This window comes from Barbus barbus (genome assembly GCF_936440315.1).
Source record: "Barbus barbus genome assembly, chromosome: 10".
NCBI lineage: Eukaryota > Metazoa > Chordata > Actinopteri > Cypriniformes > Cyprinidae > Barbus > Barbus barbus.
Genome location: NC_136738.1, coordinates 3,389,805 through 3,415,027, shown reverse-complemented (window position 1 = coordinate 3,415,027; position 25,223 = coordinate 3,389,805). Strand labels below are relative to the sequence as shown.

Genomic DNA, 25,223 nt, shown 5'->3' with positions numbered 1-25,223 from the left:
TTCAAATGTCCGGAGGCGGGACTTACACTTTATGACGTCACAAATACAGGAAAACAACTTTGTAGTCCAAACCAGCTGTTCGTTGTAGTTCTTGAAAAGGGATTTTTTTTAAAAACAATCTTTGAGATTTGTAACTTCGCAGATCGTTTTATGCCCAAACATACACACTACACACTGACTAAAATTCAAGTGATACTTGATGAAACCTCACACTTGTGTTGCGGCACTGGATTTAAGAAACAATCGCTTCTTGCTCGTATAAATGAATTAATAGATGAACTCACCTTTGCCATTTTGCCAAGCCGTGTACCAGGACAGACTGAGAAACGACGTGAAGAAAACAATCGCAGTGGCAACAGTTCCATGTCTGAGCCTCATCTCATTTCAGCAGCTGCCTCTGGTCCTCCTCCTGATCCAGCCGAGCATCAGCGGGACCCGGATCATCTGCTGCCTGCCCGCGGTCCTCCTCCTCTCGGGCGCTGCTGGAGTCACGAGGAAGCCCAGCGGAACTGATGCATTTCCAGAGAAAGATGTGCAATCTGCATGCCTACCGTTACTGGAAGAGACCATGAACAGATAATGACAGAAACCGACTGAAATCATATTGTTTTGGTTCCGTTTTTTGTGCGGTCCGCTCCGATTACAACATAGTTAAGCAGCTGTTTAAATATATATATATGCAGCCTTATTTCTAAGGAAATTAATCACCAAGAGACACACAGAAATACTGCAGAGGATAATTAATTTAGCGGAAGGGCTGACTGGGTCAAATAAAACACTGAATTGTTAAAAACAGCCATATAATTCGGGGCTTGTTGACTAGCTACCTGTCGGAGGACCCCAAAATATATCAGACAACCCCAAGTTCAACACTTCTTACCTTTCAGCCTGTTATTGAACAGCTCGATCTCGTCGAAACTATCCAGTCAAAGAACGAGCAGAAACACGTTTATTAATGATCATTAAAATAGCAAATTTGACGGAGCGTCCTGACAGCGGTGATGTGATCTCTCAATCAAGCTTTGTTGAAGACAACACCTACAGTAAGCTACGATCTCTCGCCCAGACCTATGATTGGCTGGAGTCATCAGAGCCCGCCCACCACTGACGTTGATTGGCTGGAGTCAGCGCACGGCTCCTGTCTGCCACCATGCGGCGCACTGAACACATTGCACGCTCCCTCAATTCTGTTTAAACTATTGGGAGTCTATAAATTCCATCTGATATACTATTCCATTGTATTCATAAACAAGCTCTCACTGCATGGAGACTGACATGCACTGTACATATTTCTCTATGCAATACTATATTTGGAATCAATGTTGGGAAGGTTACTCTGGAAATGTAATAGTTACCCTATGTGATTACTTCTCTAAATTTCTAATGGTTTCAAGTGTTAATCATTTTCAAACATATAAACCATGCAGGGTTAATTTTACAGCACTCGACACTGATTAGCCCTTCATCACTTGAATTAAGATTTTAATAATTTAATTTTAAAGCACAGCTACCACAAAATAAGACTTACTTTAAGGTTATTCTGAGGTTAAGTACAGATTTAAAATCATAACAAGAAACAGTTTAGTTGCTATTATACTGTTTTTGAAATCAAATCTTTGCATAGCTATGACAGGAAACACTGGCATCTAACAATGCCTTGGAAAAAACAAAATAATAATAAGCATGTGTCCTATTCTGTCCTAAACTCTTGAAACATTGGCGTCTCATATTTTACAGCAGTCGTTGCAATTTATGAAAGGAATCAAATAAATATGTAACCCCCTTTGTAATTATTCACATTTTCATTAGTAACTGTAATTTAATTACACATTAGTAACTGATTACAATTTCATAATTAAATTACGTAATTTGTAGTTTCTCCCCAACACTGTCAAGTCATTAATTGATTTTAAATTCACATTTAAAAGAAAGTGCAGAATTAGTTTTACCACTGGGTGCATGTGGTATAGGCCTAATGAGTTATTTCATTTTTTTATATGTTTTATTATTAATATTACTTGGAAAATTACATACACACAAAGAAATCATGATGTTTCTCATTTTCTATATCGCTTTAAACCATACTGTTTGCTTGCTTTTGTACATTTACTATTAGACTATTAGAACAATGTAATATTATATCATGTGAATGTACATTTCTCTTTAGTGCATAATTATGCATAATACAAATAAAAAATAAATTATTTGCACTGAAAACACTCAAATTTGAACAAAGGCTGGATATAGATTTTTATTAAAAAGGTTTTCCTACCGCATCAATGTCTTATTTTTTCCAAGTACAGTAAATGTATAAGCTTATACTCATATAATTATACTAATTTGGGCCAAAAAAAAAAAAAAAAGTCATCTGCCATATTTAGATGCATCTAGATGTGCATGTATGCTGTCTGAATGCAGACGCCAGAGGGAATGCACATTTAATGAATAATTGATCGGATTTTCTGATCTGATAGCTTGCGGGCCTAACCCTTTATTGTATGCAAACATGTCATATCTTTTCATTTAATGTCCCCTAATCCTGTTATTTGAATGTAGTGCCATTAAAGTGGTATTACTGTAACCCGTACGAATCGCTTTTGTCTTTCATATTCACCTCCAGACTTTCCCCCCAATCTATTTTTATTTATATGCTCTTCTCTTTTATTTCAAGATCGTTTACAGCCAGCAATTCAGTCATACAGTCAAGCAGTGCTACTTTGTGATGCCTACGTGATTATTTTTCCTCATCGAAAGCTTCCTTTTTTCTCTTGTACGTCTCACAGAAAAGTTTAGATTACAAGAACTCGTACAGCTGAAGATAAAGCTGAAATCATTCAAATGGAGATGATTAATTATAATAATTATAACCTGTCCTGCACAGACCATTTTTAATTTTACTTGAGCCAGATACCACGTTACATAAGACACTTTTGCTGAAGTCTCTTGACAATAGTATTTTAATCTTAATTCTGTATTACATAATCATATTACTCCCTTTTGTAATCTATGTTATTTGTTCTTCATTTACATCAAAAGACTAAAACGCCAACCACAAAACAGCAATGACTACTCTTTCCACACAATATGTATTTTTTATATGTTTATTTGTGCAGCACATGTATATCATTGTGAAGAGGCAATGCAAGGCACAAACAGATATTTGCGATATTTCATTAAGGTGTCAATTACATTGTAATTGCGCAAGGTAGTGTAACATGTACTGTACCACAAGTCGCTGTCCTCGAGAAGTATAAATGCAGACCTGAAACTGAACTTGAAAAGCATTAAATGCTATAAATACCGATGAAAAACTCTTTTGCACACACATTTCAGCTGTTAATGAAAAATGTCAGACCTTCAATACAGGATTTCAGAGAAAACAGGCAAGAACTCCACAACTATTTAGTATATTCCTCATCTTTGTGTACTAAAGTATTTATGACATTTCTTTGTGAAGGTCTGTGGTAGATTTATTTAGTATGAGAGAGTTGTTTATTTATAATGAATGAATAGCTTTCTTTTCAATACAGTGTCTACATGTGATAAAGATCTCCAAACCTTAAGTAACTATGAAATTGTTTTATAGATAATGTTAACATAATTTTATATTCAATAAATCCTCAGGAATATGTTCAGAGGCACTGAATTGGCATCATGGCCAGAAAAACACAAAAACACTAGCTGAAAGTAGTTTGTAACAAAAACATAACCACCTTCTGTACACAATCAGGTCAATTCTGCTTGTACAATTTTCACTATAGGATGTTGCTTTTTTCTCAGAAAGGTGTTGCTTTGAAATACTCCTCAAGCGGAATGACAGAGACTCCTCCAACCCAGTCCTGCAGCCAAACCTGCTGCAAAACCAGCTTCATGAAAAACCAATCATGTCCAGGGGGCCACTTCTTCATGACAGGATGCCTAAACAAAGCACACACCAAAATTGACACACATATTTATTTGGAATATTGCTTGCCCGATAATTTCTCAAAAAGGTACAGAACTGCCATTGGGGTGGTACCTTTTTAAAAGCTACTAATATGTACTAATAATATGAAGTTTTACAATAATTATATTTACTTTTATGATACTAATATGTACCTTTCAGGGAGACATTAGATATAAAACTGCAACTTAGGGAACTGCCCCAGAGGCTGCTTTGTATTTATACTTTACTGCTATTGGTATATGTAAAGTATTCTAATGCAGAGGCAAGGTTCAGACTAAACTGTTTGTTTATTAGCATTTTAGCACATTTTAGTTGCATCAGATACAAAAAGCAGCATATAAATACAGAAGAGCCTAGAATATAATGTCAATATTAAGCAAACATCACTAATCATACTTAACCAACAGACACAAACGAACACAGATCTTATGATCAACAAGTATGTTTAGATGCGGTCACTGAAATGTAAATGTGTGCATGATTTATAATTTGCATAATTACCTGGAGAACATAGCCTCTTTGGCAAACTCAAGCTCTTCCGGTCCCACCTCCACCATTTTACCAGTCAAAGTGAGTCTAGCACACCTGGGGTCCTCAGGGTCATAAACCTGCTTCCTGTCACAGGAAAATGAAGTCAGAAGACAAAATGCTTTAGATGATCATTATACAATGATCTCTGTCAAAGATATTTTTTGTTTTGATATGTAAACATGAATTACATGTAAAAAGCTTCTCACTCCAGTTATTTCGAGGAGCGTCTTGCTGCAGAACACAAGATACAGGGGGCGTGGTTGGATCCAGATCCAATGCCTCCCACCTTACATATCCCTAAACCCACCCCATCTCCACCCCTAAACCTACCAACCTCCACCCCCTGATCCCTAAGCCCACCCCATCTCCACCCCTAAACCTACCAATCTCCACCCCCTGATCCCTAAGCCCACCCCATCTCCACCCCTAAATCTACCAATCTCCACACCCTGATCCCTAAACCCAACCCATCTCCACCCCTTGATCCCTAAACCCACCCCATCTCCACCCCTAAACCTACTCATCTCCACCCCTGATCCCTAAACCCACCCCATCTCCACCCCCTGATCCCTAAACCCACCCCATCTCCACCCCTAAACCTACCAATCTCCACCCCCTGATCCCTAAGCCCACCCCATCTCCTCCCCTAAATCTACCAATCTCCACCCCCTGATCCCTAAACCCACCCCATCTCCACCCCTTGATCCCTAAACCCACCCCATCTCCACCCCTAAACCTACCCATCTCCACCCCCTGATCCCTAAACCCACCCCATCTCCACCCCTAAACCTACCTATCTCCACCCCCGATCCCTAAACCCACCTCATCTCCACCCCTAAACCTACCCATCTCCACCCCCTGATCCCTAAACCCACCCCATCTCCACCCCTAAACCTACCCATCTCCACCCCCTGATCCCTAAACCCACCCCATCTCCACCCCTAAACCTACCTATCTCCACCCCCTGATCCCTAAACCCACCCCATCTCCACCCCCTGATCCCTAAACACACCCCATCTCCACCCCTAAACCTACCCATCTCCACCCCCTGATCCCTAAACCCACCCCATCTCCACCCCTAAACCTACGTATCTCCACCCCCTGATCCCTAAACCCACCCCATCTCCGCCCCCTGATCCCTAAACCCACCCCATCTACACCCCTAAGCCTACCAATCTCCACCCCCTGATCCCTAAACCCACCCCATCTCCACCCCCTGATCCCTAAACCTACGTATCTCCACCCCCTGATCCCTAAACCCACCCCATCTCCACCCCCTGATCCCTAAACCCACCCCATCTCCACCCCTAAACCTACCCATCTCCACCCCCTAGATGTGGATCCAACCATGCCCCCTGGATCTTGTGGGCTGCAGCGAGCCCTACTTATTTCAGAGACATACCTGCAGAAATCTCCCTCTGCCTCAGAAAACGTTAAGGAAGCAAAAGGGAAGCTGCGAAGATCCGTTACAGTGTTATCCATCGGTGTCACATAAAAATAAGGAACGCCAGTGCTGTTGTCAGCTGGACCGTCGCTTACAGAGAAAATGTTTCCAAAAGGAAGTCCTTTAATCTAAAAAGATGATGGGGAAAGAAAACAGCCTACATTAAAGACACTTCATGCGTGCCTGTAATAAAAAAAAAAGAACTTGATTAGTGATAAAGATTGGCCTTAATGTACCGTACTTTATTCCTTAAGACTGTAATACACTTAATACAGTGGTTTTAATCAACCTTTGTCTGCAACAATATTCCAATGACTTCTTTAAGTCCTGCATGATTTACTGGATAAGGATTTTTTCAAATAAATGTATTCACAATTTCTACCTGATAAAGTATTTTAGAGTTTGGCATAACTATAATTTTTTTTTTACATTTGTTACAAAAAAAGCCAATGGTTTAAGATGTAATAATTTACATGACTTTTCCAGGTCTAGAAATCACCATTAAAACTAGGCTACCTCGTATATTATCCAGGTTTTCCAAGACTACGTTAACTAGTAGTTAACCAAGTGGTTATTAATCTTACTTTTAGAATTCAAATTAGACCAATATAAGTTATGTAAATGACTTTATAAAGTTATGACTAGAAAAAATGAGTGACTAGTCTAAGCAGTTTATGCAGCCACCCACTGAATCTTCAAAGAAAAATAGCAGCTGTTGAAGAGGTTAATTAAAATTAATGTCTTGATTGATTTTTGTTGCTTATTTTAAATCATTTAAGTCATCTTGAAGTCCATCAAAGTCTGCTGAGGCCCTCTGGTGAGAACCACTGACTTAACACTTTTGTAGATAACTGAAAAAAAAAAAAATACATCAAAGCTGCAAGTTAACTTTGCAAATCCAGACTAGGAAATAAAGCACCACCTGCTCCTGTGTGGAGATGGTAGCCAGGTGACCCCAGTCGCTGTAGTGCGCCATGTATCGCGCGACTCTGGCCGTCTCCTCGTGCGGCGGAGGCGCAGCGACGCTCGGCGGCACCTTCACCTCCTCCATCCGGTACGAAAATACACGGGACGCGGAGGACACATCCTCGCTTTTCGATATCTGCTCGGGTTTCTTCTCTGAAGCGTCCCGGTACACAGAGGACGGATAGGCTGGTTTCCAGATCCCGATATTATCGACGAGCACAGCTGGCGCCTCGTCGGAGTGCGTGTCCAGCTCTTCCTCCGCCGCATCACCGGCGACAGCCCACGACACCGCGCTGCGGATCGTGTAACTCTCGCCGACACACAGCAGCGTCGTCAATACAGAGAGCAGATGAAGCAGCAGCATGGCGTTCACATTCACTCACGCTGCGCCCTTTCAAACGGCATGTTTGTTTCGCAACACTAGGTATGGCGTTACATGATGATGATAGTGGCTTGTTGCTTCTGAAAGCGCGACACCAGCTGGACCGCCCGAGAACCGCAGCGGGTCACCTTCATCTCTGCTGTTTTATTTTCCTCCCTGTACAAAATATTGTACAATATTTTTTTTTTTTAAATAGGTAACATTAAAAGTAAACAAAAGAGAAAAAATAGATCTTTTAATACAATTGATTGTATAATTTGTCATTCCATATTTGTCATATATATATACAGTGGGGCAAATAAGTATTTGATGCACTGCCGATTTTTTAAGTTTTCTCACTTACAAAGAATGGAAAGATCTGTAATTTTCACCGTAGGTACACCTCAGCTGTGAGAGACAGAATATATTTATATATAAAAAAAAAAATCCAGAAAATCACATTGTACGATTTGTGAATAATTAAATTCCATTTTATTGCATGAAATAAGTATTTGATACAATAGAAAAATAGAACTTAATATTTGGTACAGAAACCTTTGTTTACAATTACAGAGGTCAGACGTGTCCTGTAGTTCTTGACCAGGTTTGCACACACTGCAGCAGGGATTTTGGCCCACTCCTCCATACAGGTCTTCTCCAGATCTTTCAGGATTTGGGGCTGTCGCTGGGCAACACGGAGTTTCAGCTCCCTCCATAGATTTTCTATTGGGTTTCAGGTCTGGAGACTGGCTAGGCAACTCCAGGACAGTAGCAGAATAAATTTAGAAGGGTACAAAACCATCTTGCCTACCAATATTCAAGAAAATGCCACCAGATTCATTGGAAAGTGCTTCATATTGCATCAGGACAATGACCCAAAATACTCTGCCAGTTCAGTCCAGGAATTTATAAGGGCAAAGAAATGGAAAGTCTTAGATTTCCCAAGTCAATCTCCAGATTTAAATCCGATTGAACATGAATTTCACCAGCTGGAGAGGAGAGTAAAAGCAGAAACTCCCCAAAACAAGTAACAATTGGAATCGGCTGCGTTAAAGGCTGGGAAAAGTATTTCAAAGGATGAGACCAAGAGTCTGGTGATGTCTATGGGTCACAGACTCACTGCTGTGATTGTGCGCAAGGGATCTGCAACTAAATAATAGCTTTTAATCTTTTATATCTGCCTTATGTTCAACTGTCCCAGTACTTATGCTCACATCAGATAGAGGGATGAACTCTAAAAGTGCTGTTCTTTTTATTTGGTAAAACATGTATGTGTTGAAACGGCTAATAATAAAATGTGACATTCTGTAGTTTTGTCTCATATTCATCTTTTAATCATATTTGCAAATGTCTTGACTCCACAGCCAACAGAGCAATTTTGTCTTTACTTTTCCAATACTTATGGAGGGCACTGTATATTATTTAAACAAAAACTTTTATTTTGGATGTGATTAATCATTTGACAGCACTAATATATATATATATATATATATATATATGTTTGTTTACTTTTTAAAATAAAACAGAACAAATTAAACTGATGAAGCTTCTTACATTGTGTAAAGTACATCAAAATTAATTTCTACTTTCAAACAATATTTATTTTATTATTTTTGTTGTTGTTGTGTTATTGATATTTTATATTCATGATAAATGATAAATCACATGTCCCAGATTTAGTAAGATTAATTTATTGGTGAAGGAAGTTGAGTTAATATTTTCAAAAGCAAGCTCCGAGTAATTTGAAATATTCTTACAGTCACATAATTTAACATTTAACATAAAATAACAGAAATCTTCAAATCTAATAGGTGTCAAAAAATCAACAGGTGATATAATGTCACAATACATGTTGGATGGAATTCATGCAAATAAATAAAATTTGTCATTGGAAAGGAAATAATAATATTAATCATTTTCACACGAAAACAATGATGCAATGTGTTAAACCTGAGAAACATTGATTACATATTGCAACATATTACATGGGAGATGGTTATTGTTTTTGTGTGTCTGCACACGTCTGAGTAGGGAAAACATATGGTGCCATCTATTTCTCTTCCTGAGATCTCACTCAGGGTGCTTTTGATTGGGTCTCAACCTGAATTTGTTTCCCTCCCCTTCCACCTCTGATCTACTTTCTCATTCAGTTCTGTTGTGCTGCACTGTGGTGCATTTACAAAATACATTACCAGCAGCTGTTAGCCAGTGTTGCAAGAGAACATGACTTTAAGCTCAAGATATTAACTTCTCCCTTTTGTTTCGTTGGTACTTATCTGCTGTGCATACATTCATACTTCACATGGAGAGAACGCAAGCAGCTCACATGAGGTTTTAGAAGACAAACGCTATTAGGAGGTTTACTGACTGATGAATGTGCTACTTTCCCTCAATAATATACATAAGCAATAGTGGTTCACTTCCAGAACCCACTGCTTTAACATCAACTTCAAAGTCTACTGAAGTTCACATGAAGCAAATCTCTGACTGCATGGATGCAACTTCAGGAAACACTAGCATGAAAATGCCCTCAGATCCTCCAACCCTGAATATTTCTTTCTTGCACTTGTAAACTCTTCATCCATGTCTCTGTTTTTTAGTCCATAGTCTTATCACTCCATGCCAGGGATTTCCTCTTGGCCAGCTCCATCCAGGATGGTTGGGCAGTGTCATGGATAGACTGCAGAGGAGATGATGACGGTGATGATGAAGGTGATGATGGTGGCACTGATTTCTGCTGCCATTTATCCTCTCTGTCTGCTGACCTCGTGGAAACAGGAGAGACTGATGCTTCTAGAAATATAGACGGTATGTATGAGCATATACTTCAATTGTAGCTTTCATGTAAAACCGATATTGTGTGACCCACTTACGCATTGACAAACTTGAGTCGGATCCTGTGCCTGTGCCAGAGAGCTTTGAGATCGGTCTGAGAGGAGCTGTAGATTGAGATGTGGTTTGGGACTCTGCTGTGGATTTCAGATCACCTGTCTATCGGAATCAGTAAAGAGGAAATCTGAAACAACTGACAAAGCAAAACGGCAGAACAGAACATACTGTAGTAGATATTATGCGCAAATACACAATAAAACGTTTAAGGCAACCAGCTTCAGGAGATTTTTTAGTTTTCGCAACTTTTGATTTTGTACAGTGTAGTACATGTCCCTTCCATAAAGAGTCCTTTATTTTAATTTATAAATGTATGATTCGTATTCATAATTAAACCTCAAAAGTCAATGTGGCTTATAAATGTCCAAGGGATAAGATAATTTTTCGGTGCAAAATAAACACAGTTTGAACTCTAGTGACACCATGTGGTATTTTTTTTTCTTGTTAAAGTCTTTACATCTCTCTGGATTATGAGTTCAATGATTTTTGATAAGCAGATATTTGAATGCATTATGATATTACCTGTCCTAACTAACAATGCTGTTCAAATGTTGGGTCATTAAGATTTATTCGGGCTTAACACGCTTCTAAGACTGACACGGAAGAATAAATTGTTGAATAAAGTCATTATTTTGTATTCCTTTAGCACAAAAAGTATTCTCGTAGCTTCATAAAATTGAGTTTGAACCACTGATGTCACATTGTGACATATGACACCACTGATGTCACATATTTTAATGATGTCTTACTACCTTAGTACAACATTACTACCAAGTTCAGTAATTTGAAATAACATATTTTAAAAATCCAATTTTTCAGTTAAGTCATACACTAATTAGTATTATAATTTTCCCTGACCAGTTTTGTATGATAGCTACCTGCATCAGTGTTAGCATTCATTATGTGTTAACTTTTCACCAACATCCAAGTAATAAAAGTAAAAACATAACATAAATGTGACGTTAGTCGAATTTAAAAGAATCAAAATAACAAACAAACAAATGTTATATTACGGACATGGATCCAAGTTTAATTCTATCATGTGACCCCCCACATGTATTTACCTTAAAGTAATTTTTCTTGACAGAAATGTGTTTCCAAACTCATTTTTCATGACAAGTGTCGAAATAAAATTTGTGCACTAAATTTAAACAAAAAAAGATGATTGACATCAATTTGATTGATGCACTAAACATTTTATTTTTTTGCAAGACAGATGGAAACTTGACTAGTGTGAAACAATCACACTCCTTTTTCTGAGGATGAAAAAGTAAGTGTCCTCTCTTTGTTTTTTTATGTGACTGAATAAACTGAGTGTGTTTGCAGATTATACCTTGGTTGCAGCAGTTGTTTGGTTCTCCCAGTGCTGTAAGAGCGAGGTCTTGTTTCCTAATCCTGCTGCCCACGCTGGTCTGCCATCTTCAGGCCCGGTCCCCTTCCCCTGAGACGCAGACGCCCAGTCAGCTTTCCCTGAGATTACACTGGGCTCTCCCCCCTCATTCTGAGGCTGATCCTTTGAGACAGTATTGGCAGACTGTAGGGATGTTAACTTTGGGCTTGACGACAGATGTGGGTAACCTGGGGGTGCTGTGGGACGCAGTATAGCTTGTGTGGGGGTCTGTGATGCTGTTCGCAGTGGTGATGACAGCTGGATGGGTGGTGTCTGCGGTGCCAATACCTGAGATGGCTGTTTTGCTGTGTATACAGCAGTGGATTGCACATTCGATGTAACTGTAGACTGGGTTGGTTTTGTTGTCGAATTATACACTTGAATTTTGGACTGAAACTGGACTTCTCTGGTACTGTCAATCTGAGTCTGATTTGAATTTGCTGAAGGTTGGTTTGTTGTTGTTCTAGTCTGAGTTTGCATCAGCTGAGCGGCAGATTGTGCGGATCTTCCAGAATGCTGTGCAGATGGCAGCGGTTTTGTTTCTGTAGGTCTCAAAAGAGGTTGTGTAGTCGTCGACTGGCTTGAAATGTTCTGTGTGATTCTTGAATTGGTTTGTGAAGTGGATGTTTGGGTTTGTGGTTGTGTTGTGGTCAAGGTTGTTGGTCGTGATTGCAAGCTAGGAAACTCTGGCAGTCTACTGGTAAAGAGCTGTTGGAGACTTCTGGTCTTCTCTCTGGCCATCTCCATCCAGGACACCTCTGAAGCAGTAGATGTTGGAGCTTTCTCCTGAGAGGATACCGCTGTAATCTCTTCTGGAGCCAAGTCTGTACCTTCTTTCCCTAGTGAAGGTACAATCTTAGTGGACTTGCTGGCTAATGATGAGGGCTGGGGAGGTTCTGAAAATGCAGAATATTTATTTATCAAAATACCATTCATCTTATTTGGCCCAAAACTACTAATTTGCACAGAAAGAGGTGATCTAACCATCATGGGTAAAACGTGAAATCAGGTATGACTTAAAACAGTAAGTGTGCTCTTGTTTATATGCTACTAAAACTGCCAATATGTACCTTTGCTCTGTGAAATTTCAAGGCATAGGTTCAAGAGTTTCACGTAAGGATATGAAAAGTTCCCCACGCAAATTTCACGTGAATTCACATGCTGACCAATAGAAAGCGGTGACTTCTCTGTGAGCTGTGTTTTATGCATCGCAATACAATTGATAATGGACAGAGGACCATTTTTGATCACAAAATTTTGCTAATGTGCATGCATCTTGTAAGTTGTTGTAGCACCAATTTTTGTTTAATATTGATATAAAAAATAGACAATTAGCAAAAAACATGGTTATTTTATTTAAACCATGGTTACAACAAATTAACCATAGGTTTGCTACACTAACCATAGTTTAACCATGGTATTTGTAGTAAAAGTGTGGTTCTATCATGACAACTCTCTGAAGAATTTAGCATGGTAATGGATATGACAATATAATTGCTGCTGCTGTTGGTTGTTGCTGTAATTGTAGATTATCACTGCTGCTGCGAGCAAGTACAGGAACTTGCTACTGACAATACATACACAGATACGGTGCTATGAGTATTTCAGACATACTGCTGCTGCACAAATAGCATATAATAACCTATAGCAGATCTATACAGGTGGAGCTGGGGAAGGTGGAGGGTTTCAGAGGAACTCTGAAAGTGTGCTGTGAGCAGCTCTGCTGAATGTTAACAAGCCTTTTAAATGTAAAGCAGCAAGCTCATTGGCCGCGTATGCAACAAAAACCAATAAGCTTGTGCCAAGTAGTTTAACACTGTGAATATCATCAGTTTACATTAAGGATCTATCAGCCTGCGTCATCTAGTTTCATGACAGAACTTGGCATTTATACAAATGGCAATCAATCTGTCAAAAACATGGTTACTACACTTTTACTTTAGTAAAACCATGGTTAATTTTCATACTGTAATACATAAATTATTTATGATTTTATAATAATCATGTATCACTATTTATTGTACTGCTCTGCTGGTCGGTATTCTTTTTAAATTACACTAGAATCAACTAATCATTAATAGGCATAAAGGTAATAAATACTTTATTGGTTTAGTGATTTAGTAAAGTCCTTTGTTAGTTCAATAAGACAAGATATAACTTAGAGATCTATGAGCCCAATCTACCGTTTGTTTACTCAGTTGAGTAACTGCCATCAGTGTAATTACAGACAGGCACAGTTAAACATTTGGACAAATCAGTTTTCTAAATGCTCTGACTCAGACAAGCACAGACTGTTTCCTGGTATGACCTGGATCATCATTCTCATAGGATATGTAGCTGTTCACATTTGTCATAATTGCAACTAAATAGGCCAGAGGCTTAATCTTCATGCACCTTGGGGAACCACAAAAAGACACTCACCAGCCTGTCTGAGGACGCCAGCTCTCTCTTTGTCTCTACAGAAACTCTTAGGTGGCGAACTGGAGGAATGAACTGAGGTTGAGGACGCATCGGTTTGGAGAGGAGGTTCTTTGAGTTTAGCATGGACTTTTGTAGACCCTATCCCAGAGCGTTGCTCTTTAGGTTGCACATAGCTAGTTAAATCAGACTGTGAGGCCGGAGGTGAAATCGATGCACTGTGGTGTTGCACTCTGTCTTCTGATTGAGCTTTGTCCAAGCGAAACTTTAGCGAAAGAGAGGTAGAGCGAAGCTTCACTCCAAATGCATTTGTAGCCTCTCTCTCTTTTCCTACAGTCACATCTTCCATCACATCCTCAACTGCCTCTTCTGCCACCTCCACCTCCTGTTCTCCTTCTTCAGTAGCCTCTACCCCAATCTCCTGCTTCTCATTGTACTGACTCTCCTCCACATCCGGGGCCCAAGGACGGCTCTTTGCTAGATCAGTGAACTTTGTTGGTAACACTGGAGAAGTGTCCATTTTGTCTTCCTTCTTTGATGTTGGTGGTAAGTTAACAGATGGGTCTTTTATTGTTTTCTCAACTTGTGAACTTACTTGCTGCTCCATCTTGAAATTTAAAGGAGGTTTGGCAGGAGATGGAGATTCCTTTTTCAGTCCAGCTTGTCCAACTACTCCAGTGAAGCTTGCAGTCCTTGGACGCTCTTGACTCTTGTCTGAGGAGACATTGAAGTGGAATGATCCAGACACAGTTCTTTGGCGCTTTATGGATTCTGTTTGAGTGTGATCTTCATTACTAACAGCTGACACTGTGTTGACTGGCTGAAGGGTCCTGGACTCAAGTTTGTCATCTGTGGAAGGTATATTTCTCCTCAGAGATGATGGTCTCAGATTTACTCCACAAATCACGTTGGTTGGAACATGAGTAGAGGCTGGGCTTTTCTCTATATTTACTGAATTCTGACCACTGTTTTTGTCCAACTTGGTTTGTATTAGCACAGCATTAGACTTCTCATCTTTCACAGGACTCAATTCTGGTGTGGTAGTTACACTCGGTCTTACAGTTAGGCTTACAGTTGACGCAATGTTACTTTGGCTGTTCTTGAGTAGTTTGGAGCTACTGAGCAACTCACTCACTTCTCCTTGTCCCTTTTTGTCAATTGGCACCACTGGGATTGGTGGTTTGGCTACTAGTGACGCAGCTGGAGTTGTTTCCCGTAGGCTAGGGCTTGGAGGTGATGTGGACAGAATGTTTCTCTCAATCTCAGGTTCAGCAGAAACTTGTCTACTATTTCCAGAAGTCTGCAGAGACATTAAAGGTGAAACTGGAGCTGGACTCTTGATTTGTGAAGTCGTAAGCCTCTCCCCCCGTAAGACCTGAGAGGAATACGAGCGAGCGCGAGGTATCTCTTTTACAGGAGTCTCTTCCTCCCTAGTAGTCAGTGATCGGTCCAGATTGTTCAAACTCTCAGATCGTGCTCTGCTTCCAGCCTACACAGGAAGTGCAATGTACAAATATAGAAAATCTATTAAATATGAACTGTTATATGGAAAAGAATATTTAAAAGTTCTGTTCTTCCACAAGCATTAGTGTGCACCAGGAATAAGTCCTAAAACTCAGAAATTAGGATTTTTGAACTTCTGGTTCCATCGTCCTCAAGTCAATGGGTTTTTGGCTAAATGCCTGAAATAAGTTCTGTGGTTAACACAAGCTCATGATATTTCCATGTTTTATTCTACAACATATAATATATCAGTAATACCCCACTCGTGATTTTTTTTTTTTTTGCACTTTTTTTGATAGGACAGTGGAGATCTGACAGGAGGCGGGATTCGAACTCGGGACACCCAAAGAGCAACTGTGCCATATTTCGGCATGCTGCCCACGAGGCTATCAGCGCAGACACTCTTGATTATTAAAAGTATTTAAAAATAAGGATGTTAGCAAGTGGCTAAATGAGACTACAGAGGTTATTGAGAAAACTAAACATCATCATGCCAAGCACGTAAACATATCTACTAACTAGTCCACTTTCACAGCCTCGTTGTGAATTACCACTTTTCTAACTGTGCTAATTCAAGCTTTCCAACTTGTAGATTTAAAATAAAGACTGAAAGAGTTGTCAGAAGATTAAGCGTTGATGCTGTAGTTTGTTTATAGCCTAACTTTAGCTTTTTATTTCTGGCGATTGTATTTAGGCTTTAAAATTTATAAAGGCTGATGATGATGATTTTTGATTAACAAAACGTGTAAGAATCACAAACCTTTGTTGGTCACAGAGCTTACTTTCTACAATATTTCAAAAGCCAGTGGAAAAATCAGACTGGCTTTTTTTTGAGGGAACCAGGGTGACGCTAATGGATAACAAGATGGATAGTAAGTTTAGAAGGGTCCATTAAAAAGGCTCACCGAAGTGGTCAGCCTCCTGTTCTTGGCACTGGCTCTTTGGTTCTTAGGTTTGAGGGACATACGGTGACGGGCAGCAGAGTTGTCCAGGAGGGAAGTGAATTGTGGAGGAGTGCTGAAGTCCACTGAGCCAGGGGCAAGTGCAGGTGCTGGGCTGACCGGCCGAGGAGAAAGCGGCTGTGAAGAGGCCTGGAAGCAAAGGAGAGTGCTCATTTAAAAGCTACATTAGACAATATTTAGGACCAAAAAAACATTCAAATTTAAGAATGACAGGTATAATGTCAACACATCAGTGAAATGGCAGCAGGCTACCTGTTTTTCCTCCTTACTTCCTGTTTCAGCTAAGTTCAAGGTGCTATGGTTTTTGGGAGGGATAGAAAACTGAAAACATCATGACATAGAAGTTTACATCAGATTTAGGCGGGGGTAGTAACAGCAGTAATGGAGACACAAAATGAGCCACCCGAACTCGTGCAGATGTTTGATTAATGATAGTCTGAAAGGCCAAAGCTATGCAGAAAACATGCATTTAACACCAACACATACACATATTAGTGACAATACACTATGTCACAACAAAGATACTGGAATGCTGCTGTAGTTGAAGCACCTTGTTCGATATGCTCATGTATAGTCCTTCTCCACAGGATACTTCAGAGGGGCTATGAGGAAGGCTGTCATCTTCTGAACTTCCACCTAAGTCTTCACGCCGTTTAATGGGCAACAGAAGTGGGGGAGGACCTAAATGCAGCTTTTGCTGCTGGAGTTTTATCTGATCAAACAAAAAATAAATCATCTTAAAATCTATTTGTAATATTTCCGTCAGTCACACTGATGAGTGTTTATAAAGTGGGGCATTTTAGCTATAATAAGAGTGTTTTGTGTATGGTCAAGTCAAGTCACCTTTATTTATATAGCGCTTTTAACAATACAGATTGTGTCAAAGCAGCATTAAATAGAAAAATAGTGTGTCAATAATGCAAAAGGACAATAGTAAACACTCAATTTTCAGTTAAAGGCAGTTCATCGTTGAATTAAAGTGGTCAGTGTGGTCTGTCTTACCTGCAGAGATCGAATTTTGCCATGAATGTTCTCTTGAGAACGTCTTAGTGGTTCAGGGTCTGAATGACTGTGCTCTGCATCAAAAATGCTGTCATGTGAAAATGCCCGGGATCCCAGCATGCCTTTGGAGCAACTTTTAAGAAAAGATATAAAAGCAAAGAGGGGCATGTTATCTCATGTGAAAAAAGAAGTACATTTTTTTTTTTTTTAAACAAAGAGCATTTGTTATGTAAATAATAAATGCAATTAGCTGAATCTAAAAGTGCCTTTTGACCCACTTCATTTAGAACTTAAGTACATTTCATATGCATTTGCAATGGTGAAGTTGCAATTTAGTACATTTCAAATATATTAACCTCTTAAGACCCGAGAAAAAAGTTTTAGGAAAAAAATTGTTTATTTCATGTTTTTAAATTGTTTAGATCATTTAGAATAATGTAAAAAAAAAATTATATTTCATTCATATATTATGCTATGTCTTCGTTAGAGGACATTGGGACTCAATTTCTTTAAAAAAAAATAAAAAGACATGAATGAACATGCATAGGCAAAAACAATAGATTTTTTAAATCACCAATACATTTTTAGTTTAAGATTTTATATATATATATATTTTTTTTTTTACCAAAATTTGTATAAAGATGATTATCAACTATGTTATAACAGAATGATTCGATATACCTTTTTTCTTTCTGTAAAATGTGTGTAAAATGGCCATAAACGGGTTTCTCATTATATACAATCTAATTTGCATATTAATGTATTTTTGGGGCAACATGTAATGAAAAAAGAAGTGTAATAATGGGAGTAACAAACTAGGTTTAGAATTATAGTCAAGTACTTTACACATGCTTTAGTTTGTCATTAAAACAAGTCTTTGACAAAATAGTAAAACACTGATGTAAAATATACCTTAAAGCAAAACTTTTAAGTTATTTTATGAGAACTTTAGTGTGTTAAGAAACATGAAAGGTTTTCATCTCTTTAAATACACTTAAGTGGCATTCATTTCATTAATATTATCTTTTTTAAATATACTATTTTTTTAAAATATACTTTTAAGATTTGAAGTACACTACTTTAAATGCAATGACGTACATTTCATTTTCACAAGGGATCATCAAAACATGTATAGCTTTAACTTGCTTCAAAGTTTTTCATTTTATGATCAAATGTGCATTTTAAATTTGTCCATATTAACATTGGTGAGTTTAGCTTTTCTTAAATCACAGCATGCTGACGCTGTGAACACTTACTCCGAGTCTTCCAGACTCCGTGTGATGTCACTTTCAGACTGACTCTGCTTCATGCCACTGTCATCCTGTTTCCTCCTTATCTTCCCAAACAGGCGTGACCTAGACTTTAACCTGGACTTCTTCCTTCCTAAACATCAAACATATCATGTCTTTAGAATAGTATGTCATATATTCAAATAAATTGAGTCTGGATTTACTGATGACAGCATTGAGCTTTACTGAAAGATTTCTGACCTGTTAAGTCGTCACTGCCTTCTCCCTCTGGGTCTCCTGAAGCCTCCAGAACATTCATCTTCACCGGTACAGCTGTTAATGAGGACAGTTACACAGAAATCAGAGGAGAGAGAATGAGGAGTAAAAAAAAATACAGGCGGGGTTTGGAAAATTATCAAAGGGACTGTTCTAATGTAGTAAGACAATAGCAAATTATAGTTTACTAACTTTTAACTGTTGTTCTTAAATTCACAATAGAGTTAAGTAGTTGTTCTTCAAAGGAGCGCAGAGGAATATCATATCTCTGGAATGGATATGATATCAACGTGGCTAAATTCTGGATCTGATAACAGAAGGCTTTTCTCAACCCAACAGAGACCAAAGGTTTCTTCTGCCGTCATATTTTCCATGTGATCATTGTTTTCCATGTTAATATTTTTTTTAAAGAAATTAATACTTTAATTTAGCAAGGATGCATGAACATGAACAAAATTGGCAGTAACGACATAAAAAAAAAATTTATTTGAAAATTTATATTTCAAATAAACACTTTCTATCAAAGAATGCTGAAAAAAAAGTATCCCAGTTACCACAAAAAAATAATACAGCCTGGAGTAATGGCTGCTGAAAATTCAGCTTTGGAATAAACACATTTTTAATATATTAAAATATAAAATAGTTACTTGAAATTGTAATAATATTTCACAGTGTTCCTGTTTTTACTGTATTTCTGTCTCTATGGTAGTGTATATACGTGATGTTTTATTTAACTTGTTTTGTGCTGTATATGAATCGCATATTAAAAGCAGGCTGCGTTAAATCAGGGGTCATGTATGATACCATTGGCATGCAAGCTAGATTGTTATTTATTTAGTACTCTTTCCTCATTGTCAAACGGAGTTGTTTAGAACCAGTTGTCCTGTTTACATAGACATTAAGTGAAATATGTGAGATGGTGTCCTTGTTTTGGACAATGGGCCTCACACTTGTTTCAACCTTATGGGCGTCACTGTCCTTAATTATAACAACAAACCTTTCTTATCACTGATCATGCCTTGATAATGCAGATATGCAACAGAAAAAAAACATGCAAAGTCCACCCAGTCCATCCCTTTTTTGACATTTGTAAAGCAGTCGCTGCCATGTCAACAAGGCTTATAACTACAGCAGCATCAAACACCAATCACACAGAATATAAAGATAATATTTGTGCTGGATGACACTGCATAGAGATCAATGTAAATATTCACTCAGCGCTAATCCTACAACTAAAGATTAATCAGAAACTTCCCAACTGAAAAGGCCCGAAATGCTGCCATGACAAATATAAATACACACAGAAGAGCAATGGACCAAAACAAACCTTGCATACAATACTATTCATATATTTGGGGTCAGTGAGAAGTCTCTTGCTGACCAAAGCTGTATTTATTTCAATCCAAATTACAGTAAAACAGCAATATTATTACATTTTCAAATAATTGTTTTCTAATTTAATATATATTTTAAAATGTAATTTATTCCTGTGATGCAAAGATGAATTTTCAGCATCATTAGTCCAGTCTCCAGTGTCACATGATCCTTCAGAAATCATTCTAATATGATGATTTGCTGCTGAAGAAACAGTTGTTTTTATTAATGTTGAGGAGCTTTATTGTAGATGTTTTGTAGAAACAGCCATCATTTTTTTTTAATGATACTTCCTTCGATGAATAAAAAGTTTTCGTAATATTTTGCAGAATAAAAATATTTTCTTTCAAAAATAAAAATCGTATTGACCCCAAACTTTAAACATTAATACTAATGACTGACTTTGATTACGTATTGAATATTTATATATTATATATAAATAATGAAATTGCTATGAATGATGATGTACTGTAGTTACCCAGGACAACAAAACCAGTCCTAAGGGTCAATTTTTCTAAATTGAGGTTTATACATCATCTGAAAGCTGAATGAATAAGCTTTCCCATTTGATGTATGGTTTGTTAGGATAGGATATTATTTGGCCGAGATACAACTATTTGAAAATCTGGAATCTGAGGGTGCAAAAAAAAAAAAAAAAAAAAAAAAATTATGTGAAAATCGCCTTTAAAGTTGTCCAACTGAAGTTCTTAGCAATGCATATTGCTGTTCAAAAATTACGCTTTAATATATTTACAGTCGGAAATTTACAAAATATCTTCATGGAACATGCTCTTTACTTAATATCCTAATGATTTTTGGCATAAAAGCAAAATTGATAATTTTGACCCATACAATGTATTTTTGGCTATTGCTACAAATATACCCCAGCGACTTAAGACTGGGTTTGTGGTCCAGGGTCACATATATACTTCAAATAATATTAAGCAAGATAAATGACATTACTTACTTTTTCTCTTTCCTCTTTTCTGTGTGATTTAGCTTCTGTTCTTCCTTTTAGAAGATACACAGGTCCTTACATCCTATGAACCATGGCAGCTCTGTCCCAATCACAAACATGCAGAGAGATAGAGGAGCTGAAAGACAGACCGGAGAGAGCAACTACTGAAAAAAAGCAAGCAAAGAAGAGAAAAAGGAAAAGCAGGCTCTGACAAAGAGACGCATTGATGGATTTGATGTTTGGCAGTAAGGAGTTGGACACACACTGACTGGCGAACTCTGTTACATTTCCAACTCATACTTTCCCTGCATGCTTAAGCTTCTTACTAAACACTAAACAGCTTTTGGAGCAGAGAGAGTGTGCTGCTGCTGGCCGAATGAAGGCATCAAGACACCACCCTGTTTTGCTTGCATCATGCATTGCATCGACACGTCAGAGTAGTTCAGTTTTGTATGCAAATCATTTAAACACCATCACATTCCACTCAAAGGTCACTTAACCTGGATGAAAAATCCATCTTCTATTTTTGTATATATACATTACCATTCAAAACACTGAGGTCAGTATGATTTCTAGAAAGAAATGATTATTTTTGTATATTTTTTGAGATCTGGGACCCATTCAGTGTCTTTTTTTCCGTATATGTTAATACTTAAATGTCATTATGATTGTGGTCTGAATTTCTTTGTGTGTTTATGGATACCTATGTATGTAAATACATGCTTTTTGTAAGGATTTGTTTGTCGAAATATGTGCGTATACCTGATACATCAGGTTAAATTCTTTTGTTTCTAAACTTTAATGATTCATCATGTATTACACACTTGGCATACTCTGTATTACAGCATAATTATGCATTGAGAAGTTTTTTCTTCTTCTTTAGTGCATGTATTTTAAATTTAGCTTGTTTTATTTTATTTTGAATACTTTTATTCTGCAAAGACACACATTAAATTGATCAAAAGTGACATTAAAGATATTTTTAATGTTACAAAAGCTGTTGGATTTCAAATACTGTTCTTTTGAACTTTCTATTCATCATAGTATCCTAAGGATTTCTCAAAAACATTAATAATAATAATAATAATAAATATTTTTAAGCACCAAATCAGCATATTAGAATGATTTCTGAAAGATCATCTGACACTGAAGACTGGAGTAATGATGCGGAAAATGCAGTTTTGCAATCACAGGAATAATCAACTGTGTGTTTTATTTTTTAATTGTAATAATATTTTACAATATTGCTGTTTGACTGTATTTCTGATCAATTATATGCAGCCGCCTTGGGTGACTTTTTTCCAAAAACATAAAAATAAAAAAAACTATAATGTAACAAATGTTACAAATATAGGGCAAAATATTAATTTAGCATTAGCCATATTACCAAGTGACAGATGAATTTGAAATATGAAAATAATATTAAGCTTATATTTAGCTGTCTTAACTACATGTGGTTGGTTATTTTATTAATATTTTACCATATAAGTAAGTTAATAACCACTTGTTAAACCACATCTGAACCAGACTCATGATCTACTTTTCAGTATTGTGAGCATGACAAGAAATAAATGAGCAGATACTGCTATCTGAGATCATAAGCACGTTTAGATTCATACGCTTAGGTGAGACGGTGGAGCTGAACAGATGATGTGCTTCCTTTCCTTCTGTGCAGACAACGACAGGAGCTTTCAACTCCCTCCTGTGTTACTATAAGTAACTGTGAAAGTAGGCTACAGCCTATTTGAAATGTTTAAAAGGTGAGATAAAGAAATGACAGACAAGGCTGTCAAAAGAAAGTACTGGGTCCATGGTACACAAACATCCAGACACGTGTGTCTCCTTCACTGACTTTTTAACCCTAACAATGTTATTCTCTCATTAAACTAGCCATTATCTCTGAGGATGGAACGTTTTGTATATGGCGCTCCACAAAGCACAGAGCAGCTTTGCCCCAGATACAGGCATAAATCTGTGTCAGGATCCAGAGTTGGCCGCAAATCCCTCTCCTTTCCTCCTACTGGACAAAAGTCAGCTCGACATCTGGGTGACTTTCAGCCAGCCTACATTATGCGTCTGGCCTTCAGTTTAATCCATCTGTCAATTTGCATTTTCATATTCAGACATGCATATTGAAGGCAAAAGTAATCTGCACATATTCCTCTTTCAATGCAACCCGGATTTCAATAATGCTGACACTTTCCTCCATTTATTGCTGGACAAGAAAATATAGCCTATTGACATTGCATGCTGAATTGTTTCAGATATTTATGGCCTGCTTGCATTCATACTATAGTCTGATTTGATTTATATATTTTCCTTTTAAATACCTCTTAGTCTGGTGATCTGTGGCGAAAATATGTTATACCTATGTATTATGTGCATAAAGTACAAAAAATTAATAAAACTCTCAAAATTGTTAGAAAAATGCAACGTAAAGTCACTGTAATAAAAAATTGTATTACAGGGGAATCATGCTGAATTCTCAGGAAAATATGTGACCCTGGAGCACAAAACCAGTCTGAAGTCGCTGGAGTATATTTGTAGCAACAGCAAAAAATACATTGTTTGCATCAAAATTATCCATTTTTCTTTTATGCCAAAAATCAATAGGATATTAAGTAAAGATCATGTTCCATGAAGATATTTTGTAAATTTCCTACTGTAAATATATTAAAACTTAGTAATATTAGTAATATGCATTGCTAAGAACTTTTTAAGAAAGATTATTTTTTTGCACCCTCTGATTCCAGATTTTCAAATAGTTGTATCTCGGCCAAATATTGTCATGTCCTTACAAACCATACATCAGTGGAAAGATTATTTATTATTCAGCTTTCAGATGATGTATTAATCTCAATTTTGGAAAATTTATATTTATGACTGGTTTTGTGGTCCAGGGTCACATATTGTCAAAATATAAAAAATCTCAGTATGAGATTCAGCATCATGACCATCATCACTCCAGTCTGTTCCCTTGAGAGATGATGAATAGTGTTATTTAGAGACAGCTCTCTATATTTCTCATGAACTGAGATGAGGAGCACATATCGAGATTAAGGGCGATTATAGATTTAATCTCCTCCTGCAGGGAATTCATGCATGTTTCATTGCAACTAATGGTTTCTAATATGACAGGCAAAAGAAGCAATAACTCATACAAACAAGCAAACAAATACAACACAAACACAGACTGCTTTTGATTCACAGTTATTAAAAAAATCATCAGTCCTTTCACAAACAGCAAGCCTTTTCTAGTAGGCTATGAATATCCCAAATCAAGTGGCCCATGTAAATATGAATTTATATAAAAAGATATTCAAAAACGCATGAAATAATGTTGGTTATCGTTTGAACAATCACTGTACATGTCACAATTCCCGCATATTTATGAGTTTCAATTTAAAAATCAAAACATAAACTCACCGTAACCACAATTAACACGATAACTAACACGACTGTCCTAAAACTTCATATAAATATAATGTAGTCGCGTATACTCACCTGCTGATGGAAATCACTGAGAAAGCGCAGGTGAGGCGTTCACTTGCTCTTTAACTGAGGCGGTGGAGCAAAACACCGTCCTATCAAGCGATACGTCACGTTATCCACACACAAGGTGTAATATAACACAAATCATCCCTTTTACACGACGACTGGAAGTTCCCCCAGTGACCGCAGGATGGCGCTGCTGCTGCACACTATATGTGACCCTGGACCACAAAACCAGCCATAAGTGGCAATTTTTGGAAATTGAGATTTATACATCATCTGAAAGATGAATAATAAATTAGCTTTCCATTGATGTATGGTTTGTTAGGATAGGACAATATTTAACCCAGATACAACTATTTGAAAATCTGGAATCTGAGGTTGCAAAAAAATCTAAATATTGAGAAAATCTCCTTTAAAGTTGTCCAAATGAAGTTCTTAGCAATGCACATTACTAATCAAAAATGAAGTTTTAATATATT

The 25,223-nt window shown here is 37.5% G+C and overlaps 3 protein-coding genes across 3 annotated transcripts in view; all 3 read right to left on the bottom strand.

Annotated features, from left to right (window-relative positions):
* Positions 1 to 1,045, bottom strand: part of LOC306876408 (alpha-1,3-mannosyl-glycoprotein 4-beta-N-acetylglucosaminyltransferase A-like) — a 46,238-nt gene extending 45,193 nt beyond the window's left edge. The window contains exons 1-2 of the mRNA XM_079427542.1: positions 881 to 1,045; positions 285 to 556 (exon numbers count right to left, since the gene is read on the bottom strand). Of these exons, the coding sequence (XP_079283668.1) occupies positions 285 to 378 (94 nt within the window). The 5' untranslated portion in view covers positions 379 to 556; positions 881 to 1,045. The remainder of the gene's footprint in view (positions 1 to 284; positions 557 to 880) is intronic.
* Positions 1,046 to 3,094: 2,049 nt separating this feature from the next.
* On the bottom strand, positions 3,095 to 7,357 carry creg2 (cellular repressor of E1A-stimulated genes 2). Its single transcript, XM_079426996.1, has 4 exons — positions 6,844 to 7,357; positions 5,880 to 6,049; positions 4,448 to 4,561; positions 3,095 to 3,918 (listed from the first exon to the last, which is right to left on the bottom strand). The coding sequence occupies exons 1-4, from the start codon at positions 7,249 to 7,251 to the stop codon at positions 3,777 to 3,779; spliced, it is 834 nt and encodes a 277-aa protein (XP_079283122.1). The 5' UTR covers positions 7,252 to 7,357; the 3' UTR covers positions 3,095 to 3,776.
* Positions 7,358 to 8,919: 1,562 nt separating this feature from the next.
* Positions 8,920 to 24,859, bottom strand: LOC306875747 (uncharacterized protein). The gene is made up of 12 exons (XM_079426465.1): positions 24,754 to 24,859; positions 21,259 to 21,385; positions 18,903 to 18,974; positions 18,669 to 18,795; positions 17,413 to 17,545; positions 16,961 to 17,122; positions 16,663 to 16,731; positions 16,354 to 16,539; positions 13,949 to 15,434; positions 11,471 to 12,423; positions 10,122 to 10,239; positions 8,920 to 10,041 (listed from the first exon to the last, which is right to left on the bottom strand). Exons 3-12 carry the CDS (start codon positions 18,958 to 18,960, stop codon positions 9,845 to 9,847), a joined length of 3,489 nt encoding a protein of 1,162 aa, XP_079282591.1. The 5' UTR covers positions 18,961 to 18,974; positions 21,259 to 21,385; positions 24,754 to 24,859; the 3' UTR covers positions 8,920 to 9,844.
* Between the last annotated feature and the right edge of the window lie 364 nt (positions 24,860 to 25,223).

What these genes read in the sequence shown, in the direction of transcription:
- creg2 (XM_079426996.1), bottom strand. Translation starts at nt 7,251, where the DNA reads ATGCTGCTGCTTCATCTGCTCTCTGTATTGACGACGCTGCTGTGTGTC. An exon ending in CCATCTCCACACAGGAGCAG is followed by an intron (nt 6,050 to 6,843) that starts GTGGTGCTTTAT and finishes TCATCTTTTTAG; the next exon opens with ATTAAAGGACTTCCTTTTGG. An exon ending in GCAGAGGGAGATTTCTGCAG is followed by an intron (nt 4,562 to 5,879) that starts GTATGTCTCTGA and finishes TTCCTGTGACAG; the next exon opens with GAAGCAGGTTTATGACCCTG.
- LOC306875747 (XM_079426465.1), bottom strand. Translation starts at nt 18,960, where the DNA reads ATGAATGTTCTGGAGGCTTCAGGAGACCCAGAGGGAGAAGGCAGTGAC. An exon ending in TGGCGTCCTCAGACAGGCTG is followed by an intron (nt 12,424 to 13,948) that starts GTGAGTGTCTTT and finishes CTGCATTTTCAG; the next exon opens with AACCTCCCCAGCCCTCATCA. An exon ending in CGACTCAAGTTTGTCAATGC is followed by an intron (nt 10,042 to 10,121) that starts GTAAGTGGGTCA and finishes CTATATTTCTAG; the next exon opens with AAGCATCAGTCTCTCCTGTT.